At 35.3% G+C, this 11,872-nt stretch overlaps 1 protein-coding gene and 1 long non-coding RNA gene across 7 annotated transcripts; both read right to left on the bottom strand.

Annotated features, from left to right (window-relative positions):
* Window positions 1-459: 459 nt before the first annotated feature.
* LOC107552696 (uncharacterized) lies at window positions 460-1,020 on the bottom strand. 2 transcript variants are annotated; one of them, XR_001604883.1, is made up of 3 exons: window positions 971-1,020; window positions 800-884; window positions 460-693 (listed from the first exon to the last, which is right to left on the bottom strand). It is a non-coding gene; the product is annotated as an uncharacterized lncRNA (long non-coding RNA). The 2 variants fall into 2 exon arrangements; XR_001604885.1 differs by having other exon boundaries at window positions 464-693; window positions 804-884.
* Window positions 1,021-5,261: 4,241 nt separating this feature from the next.
* Window positions 5,262-9,256, bottom strand: LOC107552664 (uncharacterized). 5 transcript variants are annotated; one of them, XM_016234621.1, is made up of 7 exons: window positions 8,876-9,256; window positions 8,572-8,616; window positions 7,255-7,328; window positions 6,680-6,976; window positions 6,227-6,547; window positions 5,854-6,135; window positions 5,262-5,752 (listed from the first exon to the last, which is right to left on the bottom strand). In XM_016234621.1, the coding sequence occupies exons 3-7, from the start codon at window positions 7,304-7,306 to the stop codon at window positions 5,412-5,414; spliced, it is 1,293 nt and encodes a 430-aa protein (XP_016090107.1). In that variant the 5' UTR covers window positions 7,307-7,328; window positions 8,572-8,616; window positions 8,876-9,256; the 3' UTR covers window positions 5,262-5,411. The 5 variants fall into 5 exon arrangements, with proteins under 5 accessions (XP_016090107.1, XP_016090100.1, XP_016090094.1 ...); XM_016234614.1 differs by lacking the exon at window positions 8,572-8,616; XM_016234608.1 differs by lacking the exon at window positions 8,572-8,616 and having other exon boundaries at window positions 8,886-9,256.
* Window positions 9,257-11,872: the final 2,616 nt, after the last annotated feature.

The raw sequence follows: 11,872 nt of genomic DNA, 5'->3' as shown, positions 1-11,872 counted from the left end.
TTGTTCAACACTTGTCATAATTACAATGATGAAAATGTCCTTGATAAGCACAACAGTTGTGAGACAAACTATTTGCACTCTCCTTAAAATACCCATAGTGAATCATACATAAAAAGATTTTCTGAACGAAGTCTGTTATGGTCACCAAGGCTACATTTATTTGATCAGAAATACAGCAAAACAGTAATGAGATATGACTACAATTTATTTAAAATAACTGTTTTCTATTTTAATATATTTTAAAATGTCATTTCTGTAATAGCAAAACTGAATTTTCAGCAGCTATTACTCCAGTCTTCAGTGTAACATGATCCTTCAGAAATCATTCCATGCATTTATAAGTAAGTAAATAAATAAATAAAACTGGTGCTGCTTAACAATGTGTGGAAACCATGATACATTATTTTTGATGACTACTAAAAACTGTGTGCACTGTAACTGTACAATAAATAAACACATGAGTGAGTGCAATATAATATATGATTAAGAGGGTGAAATCAAAGGAGAAAATACTCACAACTGCAACAAAATCAATTGCTTTTATTCAGTATTCGGTACATTTCATGTAACATTTGTTACAAATGGTGACAATTTGTCAGTTTAAAGCTAAGCATTATAGTTTACAATAAGCCTGTAATATTCTAAATAAAAAATGAAATTTATTGCAGAGAAGAGAAGATCTCTTGAAAGTATCTGTGAAAAGAAACAAACTCAATCAGCTTCTCCGCATGAGTATTAATAATTGTACATTAATCATAAAATAAATTTTTTACTGTATCAACACATGTATAAAACACACCTACTGTAAGCTATTCAAACTCATGCGTCACTCAGATTTACCCAACAGGATTTCCAGGCACAGCAGGGTTGATCTGAACTGGCATCTGTAGTATGCAAATGATAAATTATATTATAATGCAGGCTACCACTCAATAGATTTTTAGAAAGATACAAATAATTTTTTTTAAACCTGGGTGATTGAGACAGGTCTTGCTGTGGTCCTTCTGAGGAAGGAGCGCTGAGAAGAATAATTTAACACAGTTAGGTGGATGGCAGGAATTCTGCCTTTTGAATATTGTATAAACACTGAATATTGCTAAACAATGAAGTTACAGAACTTGTTTTACTAAGAACATCAGTTATAGTTAGGTATTCGTAGTTTTAGGCAACACACTACAAATAAATAGGATAAAGTTAAAAGTATTTACAGAAACGATTTTGGATCAGTGGCCAAAAATTGGCCTTAAAAAACAATGGTTTTGCCTGTAATTGCTATAATATATGATTAAGAGGGTGAAATCAAAGGAGAAAATACTCACAACTGCAACAAAATCAATTGCTTTTATTCAGTATTCGGTACATTTCATGTAACATTTGTTACAAATGGTGACAATTTGTCAGTTTAAAGCTAAGCATTATAGTTTACAATAAGCCTGTAATATTGTAAATAAAAAATGAAATTTATTGCTGAGAAGAGAAGATCTCTTGAAAGTATCTGTGAAAAGAAACAAACTCAATCAGCTTCTCCGCATGAGTATTAATAATTGTACATTAATCATAAAATACATTTTTTACTGTATCAACACATGTATAAAACACACCTACTGTAAGCTATTCAAACTCATGCGTCACTCATATTTACCCAACAGGATTTCCAGGCACAGCAGGGTTGATCTGAACTGGCATCTGTAGTATGCAAATGATAAATTATATCATAATGCAGGCTACCACTCAATAGATTTTTAGAAAGATACAAATAATTTTTTTTAAACCTGGGTGATTGAGACAGGTCTTGCTGTGGTCCTTCTGAGGAAGGAGCGCTGAGAAGAATAATTTAACACAGTTAGGTGGATGGCAGGAATTCTCCCTTTTGAATATTGTATAAACACTGAATATTGCTAAACAATGAAGTTACAGAACTTGTTTTACTAAGAACATCAGTTATAGTTAGGTATTAGTAGTTTTAGGCAACACACTACAAATAAATAGGATAAAGTTAAAAGTATTTACAGAAACGATTTTGGATCAGTGGCCAAAAATTGGCCTTAAAAAACAATGGTTTTGCCTGTAATTGTTTTATAATTTGTACCTTAAATCTAGTCAGTGAGCCTGGTGGTACAGCTTGGTTATTTCCAGTAGTGCCTTGTCCAACCTAAAAGCATTAGTAATGAGCTTCATGAACATATTTATAGCCCATACATTTAATTTATAGAGCTGGAATAGTACTAGCAACTAGAAGGGTTGTTTTGTACCGCAACTTGTTGCTGCAGAGGGATCATGGCTGGTTGATTCTGGGGTCCACCAATGTAATACGCCAGTCCCTGTTGATCAGAACAGTCCAAAACAGCTTCCCAAATTACATTAATTGAGACAGAAATAAATGTATATTATTACACAGTCATTGTGAATGAAAATGAGCAAATACCCCATTAGGTGACGCGAAAGGGTAAGCCAACTGAGGTCCGATGTTGGGGGGACCGAAGGGAACTGGTGGCTGCTGAAGCACATATGGAGGAAGAGCAGCAGCGGGCAGAATCTGTCAGACACAAAAGAGTTAGCATTTGTCTGTATAGGACATTACCTGTTAGTGGGATATACAAAGTTCTTAAAGGAATAGTTCACCCAAAAATGAAAATTTGCTCACCCTCAGGCCTTCCGAGATTTACTGTAGATTAATGTTTCACTTTATCAGAACAGATTTGGAGAAATGTATCACTTGCTCACTAATGGATCCTCTGTAGTGAATGGGTGCCGTCAGAATAAGAGATAAAACAGCTGATAAAGACATTTTGCTCACCCTCAGGCCTTCCGAGATTTACTGTAGATTAATGTTTCACTTTATCAGAACAGATTTGGAGAAATGTATCACTTGCTCACTAATGGATCCTCTGTAGTGAATGGGTGCCGTCAGAATAAGAGCTAAAACAGCTGATAAAGACATCACAATAATCCACAAGTAATCCACATGGCTCCAGTCCATCAATTAATGTCTTGTGAAGTGAAAAGCTGTGTGTTTGTAATAAACAAATCCATCAAGATGTTTTCAACTTCAAGCCGTAGCTGAGTAAATGAGACCACAACAGGCAATGGATATTTTCACTGGAGGAATTATTATGGATCATTATGGACTCATATTTTGACCAGAAGTGACGGTTTAAAAAAGCCATAACAGATTTGTTTCTTATAAATAAGTATAGTTTTTCTCTTTACAAGGCATTAGATGTACTGGAGTCGTATGGATTACTTGTGGATTATTGTGATGTTTTTATCAGCTGTTTGGACCCTCATTCTGACGGCACCCATTCACTGCAGAAGATCCTTTGGTGAGCAAGTGATGTAATGCTACATTTCTCCAAATCAGGTCTGATAAAGAAACAAACTCATTCACAAATTGAGCAAATTTTCATTTTTGGGTGAATTTGGGTGAATTGCTCTTTTAATTGGTAAATCTTCAGTTCCTACCTGTGCTAATGGAGGCTGTCCAATAACAACAGGACCACCAGAAAGCACAGGTGGGTTCAGACCACCCACCAGTAGAGGGTTAACTCCATTTACACCAGTAACCAGACCTCCATTCAGACCGTTGATCAGATGAAGCTTCTAAAAGGAAGTACAGCTTAAAGTGGCAATGTTAAACTTAACACACATAATTCTGATTATATGAATGAGCTTACCTTAGATGAGGTGATCTAGAAGAGAAGGAAGGATCAAAGTGATCAAAGCATGTGTGGAAGAACTGATAAATCACGAGTGACCAAAAGAATATAAAGTAATATGATAGATGAAATCAGTGTACTCACATCAGCAATTACGGTCAGAACCATAAAGATTATAACAAATTTCTTCATCTTGCAATCTGAAAAATAGCATATTTTAAATTACAAAGTATAAAATTGATACTAATACAATCATGTTACATAAATATAAACTAATTTCTTAGTGGCAAACATGTTTCTGGCACCCACCTGTTTCTCGCTCCAGTAGTGATTTGCTCTGCCATGTACAGGACAGTATATATCTCCAAAGCTTTTTATTGAGCTGAATGATCTAGTTCAGCCAATTGGAGTTCAACACTAATCCAGCTGTGTTTATCAGCAGGGTATTTAGAAGCATTAGTTACATTATGGTTTTGTTATGCAGATATTTTCAAGTTTACCACAAGTACATCTTTTGGCAGAATTTGTGGTCATTTGAGTTTTTAGAGATTCTGGAGCTCTCAGTGTGACTAAACATACATAGATGTGCACATAATATAAGTCACATGACATCGTGTTCACTGTAGCCTGCACAGACATACAAAAACATGTGGTCTGACTGAGCATTTGCTCATGACCTATACGAAAACATGGTTTGTGTTATAATCTCCTGGTCTGAATTTCTTAGGTCTTAGATCATTTGCATTGTCATGTAGTCATGTAGTCAACAAATGTCAGCCCTATAGGCCATCATGCTAAAAGCATGTCTTAACCGAAAAACTGTAATGTTGTCTTGATTGTGATGTCTGGACTGTTTCAAACTATTTCTAAATATTGGCAGAACCAATATTGATGTGATCATCAAAGTGTAGTGAAAAAAGCACAGAGTAATGTTTAATAAGAATTGTGTCAGTAAAATAAGGGCTTCCTAGATTTGAGATAATTTGCATTATCAAAATGTCAGCCCTGTAAGACATGATGCCACAAAAGCAGTCTTAACTGAAAAACGGACTGATGACTGGACTGTTTCAAACTATTTCTATTTAAAAATACACTGATACATCATAAAATATTTTATTCAACTTAAACAATTAAATCGCAAAAAAGGCATGGCAATCACAAGCTTATGAGCAGCAGAAAAAAGTGCAATATATCATAGTGCATCAAGAGAAAGTGCAAAGAAATGCTTAATAAGAAGCATCACAGTAAAAGAGGTGGGCTTCTTAGATCATATGTATATGTATATGTATATATATAATCACATACATACATATATATATATATATATATATATATATATATGAGTAAACCTTCCCCATAAAAAAAAAAGTTTAAAAAAAAAGTTAATGAACAGTACCTTTGAAAAATTTGTTTAAAATCTACACTAAAATGAATCAGTCATATTAGTGTTAGTGAAAAACAACTTATTAAATTTTGGCAAAATTTTGTGGCAAAAATAGAAGAACTATACAGTAGATGCAGTCTTGTTAGTAACTATAGTTCTTCTTGATGCAGAAATATAACTCCTTTTTCTTGTATATAATATATATATATACTGTATGTATATATAATTCCTCTCCTTTCCCATAAAGTTTACTGGCACAGTAATGCAGTAATTTAAAGAATACCTCAAAAATGTAATGCCATATTTCTCATAGCATATAATACAGCAGAAGAAAAACACTTGAGCAGTTTTTCAGTTCTCTTAAAGTATTCCTATATTGTTTCTTCAAATGCAATTCCAGTAGTTATATACTCTTCAGTGTTGTCTTGCTTCTCAGTGGTCCTCACAGTCTCAGGCATGGTCTCCTCTACAGGTGTGCGAGGACAAACGTCAGGCTCTGGGCTGGTTTCTTGTTGTGACAATCCAATGCATGCAGGCTCTCTCAATGGTTCTGGGTTTATATCCACATTAGACAGTACTGCATTATAACTGCAGCGATACTGCTGTGCTTGTGACTGTCCATGACACTGACACCAAATGATCAGGCAAATGCAAATGACAGTGAAACCAATTAGTACGGACACAGTTATGAAGTGATGTATCTGGGTCACACCTGTGGACGACAGTGTAATTTAGTTCTACATGTAAAATCATGCCAATTGTTACACTGATTTAAAAAAATAATAACTTTAATTAGTTTGATTTAAATCTTACTCTCCACAGTAACAGTGTTGACACCAATGACTTCACCCATCTTGTCTCTCACAGTAAATGTGCCTGTATCAGAGGATGTTGCAGCATGCACCACGAGGAAGCCGTTTAGGACAGATACTCTGTGACTGTAGTCAGATGAACATATAGGGTTGTTTCCTGTCACACTGCAAACCAGGGTCTCAGCCGCATCATGACTGGTGAAGGTTACCTTCACACGGTCAGAGTCGAACAAGTCCAGGGTGAGATTATCACCAAACTTTTTTGCATAGAACTTTTGATCAGCTGGGGGGGGGGGGTCACAATTTCAGTTAAACTTTTTTTTCTTCTACAGGACAAAAAATATAAATATAAAAAATATATAATTTTCAACAACCTGTAACGTTGAAAGTGACAGCAGCAGGATAACCATGCTCCTCTGTATCCCTGTGATAGCACCGATACAATCCCTTATCTGATGTGGTGACTCTGAGTATGTTAAGGGAAAGATCTCCGTCCTTATAATGGTGTAGTGAAACTGATGCCCTGCCTTTAAAACCTGATCCATATGTCGTAATTCCTTTTTGAACTTGTAACACCGTTTGGTCATCTTTTTTCCAAAGGATGTTCACAGTGTCATCAGCGATCTGTTTCTCTGTGCGTGCGTAGCAGGGTAGTGTGACATTGCTTTTGACTGAGGCGCTCACAGTAGTAGGCACTAAACAATGAACGAACACAATACAAAGCAATAGATCACATCTAACAGTGGTAAGCAAGCACCCTAAGTAGGGTGATAAATATTACCATTAAACAATTGTATGTCATGTTTAACTAAAAAACAAGAACTTACCAAGAGCTTCTAAGTGGACTCTACAGAGAAACACTGAATTGCACATGAGCAAGTACCAGCCTTCATCATTGTAAAGAACAGGATACAAGGTTAGAGACAGGGTTCCAGGCTTGAGGCTCACTCTGTTCTTAAAGTTGTCTCCTTCTGTGCAAGTATTTTGGACACATTTTAAAACGTCCAGATTTTCATTGTTCGTGTTGAATGTCCATAAGACATGTCCATTACATGTCTCATTACAAGTGAACATCGCAGTATCCATAATGTTTACTTCAACAGGCATTCCACCTAGAAACGGTCCTAGCAGGAAAGATTTTAAAAAAGGATTTTAGAAGAACATGTTTGATTGTAAAACAAATTACCATACTAACAAATTAGTATGAATAAGAATTAAATGCTCTAGTTTAGATCCTTGTTTTTAAAAAGATACTGGCCCCTTAAATACCTTCAGCATAGTTGACTAATTTTTATAATTAACTTGTACTGTCATATCTACCTTTCTCAAAGTGCTTTTTATGAAGAAAAGTGAATAAAAAACATCATAATATATAAATTCACAAAAAAAATCTATATGTTACCAAAAGTCAGGAGCAAATAAAGGAAGCTCTTTGATGGGTGAGGTAGCTTCATGGCTGTCTGGTGGCCTCTGGAACTGGAGGATTTAAGAATAAGAGGATATGAAATGTAGACAAAAGATTGTGATGTCTTGTAATGTCAATACTATTTTGTCTCTTCCACATTTTCAATATTTTTCTGATGTTTTCGGGAGTACAGCATTCAAAAAGAGGAAGATCATTTTGGGTAAAACAATGCAAATGCAAGGAATTAATTTACATTAATTTAATAATGAAGAATTTATTGTTATAAATAATAACTCATTAATAAATAATTCATACACTTGCAAATGCATTTGCATAGTAATTGTGCACCGTATTATTATTATCAGTAAGTAAGTGGTTGTAATAAACTGCTTTTATTATATTTAAAACTATAAAGCTGCGCACACAGTTTCTAGGATATTTGTATTAAATTGTTTAAAGGTAGGGTAGGCAGTTTCTGAGTCATCTAGCCAGCGGAACTACAAAAATATAACAACCTAATGCAATGATTGGACGAAATGATTTTATAGTTCTAATCCTTACACAGAAGATTTTAACAACTTTCGACCAGTTTAAAAAAAAAATTATCTAGAAGAAATTGCCTACACTAACTTTGAGCTGTTATAATTAATTCATACATTTATATAGCACTTTTCTAGGCACTCAAAGCACTTTAAATTGTCAGGGGGTATCTCCTCATCCACCACCAGTGTGCAACATCCACCTGGATGATGCAACGGCAGCCATAGTGTGCCAGAACGCCAGAGAGGAGACAGAGTGATGAAGCCAATCAGCAGATATGGGGATTGTTAGGAGGCCATGATGGTCAGAGGCCAATGGGCAAATTTGGCCAGGATGCCGAGGTCACACCTCTACTCTTTTCGAAGGACATCCTGGGATTTTTAATGACCACAGAGAGTCAGGACCTCGGTTTAACATCTAACCCGAAGGACGGTGCTAGTTGACAGTATAGTGTCCCCATCACTACACTGGGGTGTTAGGACCCACACAGACCACAGGGTGAGCACCCCCTGCTGGCCTCACTAACACCTCTTCCAGCAGCAACCTAGTTTTCCCAGGAGGTCTCCTATCCAGGTACTGACCAGGCTCAACCCTGCTTAGCTTCAGTAGGCAACCAGTCTTGGGTTGCAGGGTGATATGGCTGCCGGCTTAAAGCCAGCGGAACTACAAAAATAAAACAACCTAATGCAATGATTGGACGAAATGATTTTACACAGAAGATTTAAACAACTTTCAACCAGTATAAAAAAGATGTATCTAGAAGAAATTGCCTACACTAACTTTGAGCTGTTATCAATATAAGATACTGATGATGATGAACTGAAAAACGGAGACAGAAAGACTAAGATGCTACACCACTTTAAATCTCAACATGCTCACGTGTTCATAGACAACAGATGTGAGAAGACAGAAAGCCTGGCCTTTAATGCATCAAGATGAAGGTCACAATAATACACTTTTACAACTTCAAATGTTGTGCAGCGTATGCTCGACTGCCAAAAACGGGCATACTAAATGTAACATAATAACACAATCCCTGACTATAAATATAGCCTTTACTTAAAAAAAATAAAAATACCTTTGCTCACCTGTCCCGTTACAGGCTCTTTCTCCGTTGAGCTTTAGGAATTTTCTAATTCTAAATCCCGCTATTCTTTAAAGTTCTATCGACACAACATTTAAACACACAGACGAGTCAAAATAGGTGCGAAACCATTTAAAGCATCCGAACAACTTTAAAACAGTTCTCTGGATGTCATGAGACGAGACACGGAAGAAGAGTGAAGAACAAGTTTCTGAACACTGTCGTTGCAAAAATACAAAATCCTGTCACGAGTAACTTTTACTAAAGTCTAAGGTAGGATTTTGTTTGTGTCGAGACGACAAACTAAAAAAAAAGTAGACTAGGTACAAAAAAAAGAAATCCACTTGACTAGCTTAATCCAGTCGAGCAGTGCTAGGTGATGTTTACACGCATGCGCTGGAGTAGGTTTCGAATACGCATGTGCGCCTGCACTGTGCAATGACCTAGGCCTATATAGCCTATCTGCCCGCCTATAATACAACATAAAAACGTTAATGTTTCAATTCATCTTCAAGTAGCCATATGGTTTTCTCCCTACTGGCAATTTAAAGAATTGATGCTATTTTGAAATGCTGAATATGTGTATCGTATTTTATTCCCACACTGCCCACATAAGTGCTGTACAGGGATTGTTATTAGGCTATGTGAAATAAACCTACACCAAGCACTGGTTATTCATTATTAACCAAGCACATTATTATTATTTAGTTTGGGTTAAACAAATCAATTTTGCTTGGTTGGAACAGCAGCTACGCTAATTATGTCTCTAGTTGTTTCTCTGTTTTTTAGGATTTACACAAGCTTCAGTCTGGATCCAGAACACCTGAGAAGAGATGACGCCAACCCCTCAGAGGACCTCAGATGATGCCAACCCTGAAACAACATACAGAACTACCAAATTTAGCTGAAAGTTTAATTGCATCATAAAATAATTGCTGTTAATAGTGTTCATCGTCTGTTTTATTACATCTTAAATGGATTTTTCCGTACATTTCTGCCATTTGTACATAAATTGACAGTCACCAAGCTACCACTAAATATTGTAGAAACTGAATTTGCTGTAAGGTTGCTTTGCAATGATTTGTATCGTGAAAAGCGCTGTACAAATAAACTTGACTTGACTTGACTGTCGCACATGACTGATATGAAGAAGTCGTGCTATAAATATCAGGGTTAAATGTCTTTGTCTCTTTTTATCCGGGTTAGGATTAGTAGTTGAGCCTACAAAAACACTCAACTATATAAGAGGACTAGTCCACCATAAAGTGAACTATATATATATATATATATAAACGTTTTTTTTGTTTTTTCAAAATTATTGTATGCCAGTTGGTTTTATGGAACTATGAAACAATAAAGAAATGAGAGTAACAGTGGGAAAAAAATAAAGAACAATAATTTCTAGACCACATTTTTCATGAAGGACAAACAATATTGTTTTATTTCCAAAACAAATAAAAAAATAAACATACATGAACATTTAATCAATTATTTAACCATTAAAATGCTAGACTTGCCTATAGATTTGTATAGATTTATAAATATCCTGTATTTCTTAATATTATACATATATATCCATCCTCGTTCCCTTTTTTTCCTTTCCAAAGAAAGGCCAAAAACAGCCCGTTATAGCTGTCAAATTTGGAGTTTCATATATTTATTTGAACAACAACAATCATGCTTTTTATATATTTGCATGCTGTATTCCCTTTTACTCTTCATTGCTGGAGGTTTTGTTTTTTTCCTGGTCTTCATATGCACCACTAAAACAGATACTAACATTCCCAGAAAGCCAAAACACAGCACTGCTATGAATACTTGGTAATGAAGGGAAAGACCATCGGATTCGGGACCTGTTTTTTTAGGAAAGTTCAGTCAGACAGATTGTTTTTCTATTTTTATTTACACTGTACGAAAAACAGATATTTTATATATGTAAAATATTGTTTATTGTGTTTTTTTATCGTATTAGAGCATTTTTTCATGCTTACCTTGAACTTGATCAAAGGGCTTGTATTTACTTTGTTGGTTTGCTGAAAAGACTACAAAAAAAGATGAGCAGAAGAATCACACTTCTAATAATAACGCCCAAATAAACTCAGCAAAAAAATTAAAATCCCCCTTTCGGGATATTGTATTTTAAATATAATTTTGTAATCCAAATATAATTTGAATTTCAATATAATTTTGTAATCCAATCCGAATAAAGCTTTACAAATCTATATCGGAAGGGGTTTAAACAATATTACTTTTTAACTATTTCGGTGTGAAATAGTCCTCAAGACGGCAGGAAATTAAGGTCACAGTTAAACTATAACTAGATAAAAATGTTCAAGACCAACTTTGATGTTGGCTTGAAAAAGCCTGACCAGACAGTTCTGAAGTAGTCTTAAAAATTTTGGTTCAAAGGTTTTCAGTTTAAAGCAGTTTTAAAGGTCATATTAGAAAAACAGAATTATATTCTGTATGGATGCTAGGATGTTGCTATGCAGTTGCTAGATTACTTGGGTGGTTGCTAGGGTGTTTCTGTGTGGCTGATAAGAATATTTTGCCATGTGGTAACTGGCAAATCTGCTGCAGTTCATGAGGATGAGATGCAATGTAGCGCATAAAGCGGCTGGGGTACCCGAGATACTCACTGCTACTTTTCATACTGACCCCCCTTTCTTCAGGAATTCATTATTCCATTTCTGTGTCAAATGCCTGCGAAAGTTGAATTTATGTCTCAGCTGTTAAGTTCTTTTGTTAAAAATAAATATTTACACATGAAGAAATTTGCCGGAAATAAAAGCTGTTCAAAGTAAGAAGACGTTTCTTTTAATTATTTTTTTAATGAATTTATTTCTTGAGAAATGAAATGCTCACACTTACTGTATAGTTGCACTCCTTTGTCAAAATTCAAGTGTTTTTGATAGGATGTTGCACAATAGTATGTGGCGAGATCACTGGTTGAGACGTGGAGCATTCTCAGTCCAGTCGTCTGCTTCTCCA

Source organism: Sinocyclocheilus grahami, unplaced genomic scaffold, assembly GCF_001515645.1.
Source record: "Sinocyclocheilus grahami isolate Dianchi unplaced genomic scaffold, SAMN03320097.WGS_v1.1 scaffold17.1, whole genome shotgun sequence".
NCBI lineage: Eukaryota > Metazoa > Chordata > Actinopteri > Cypriniformes > Cyprinidae > Sinocyclocheilus > Sinocyclocheilus grahami.
The sequence above is the reverse complement of the archived record's forward strand: the minus strand, read 5'-3'. Positions and strand labels throughout refer to the sequence as shown.

Bases quoted from the DNA above. Each gene is read 5' to 3' on its own strand.
- LOC107552664 (XM_016234621.1), bottom strand. From the start codon at position 7,306: ATGAAGCTACCTCACCCATCAAAGAGCTTCCTTTATTTGCTCCTGACT. The intron at 6,548-6,679 runs GTAAGTTCTTGT...TTCATTGTTTAG, and splicing joins AGTCCACTTAGAAGCTCTTG to TGCCTACTACTGTGAGCGCC. The intron at 6,136-6,226 runs GTTGTTGAAAAT...CCCCCCCCCCAG, and splicing joins TGTCACTTTCAACGTTACAG to CTGATCAAAAGTTCTATGCA.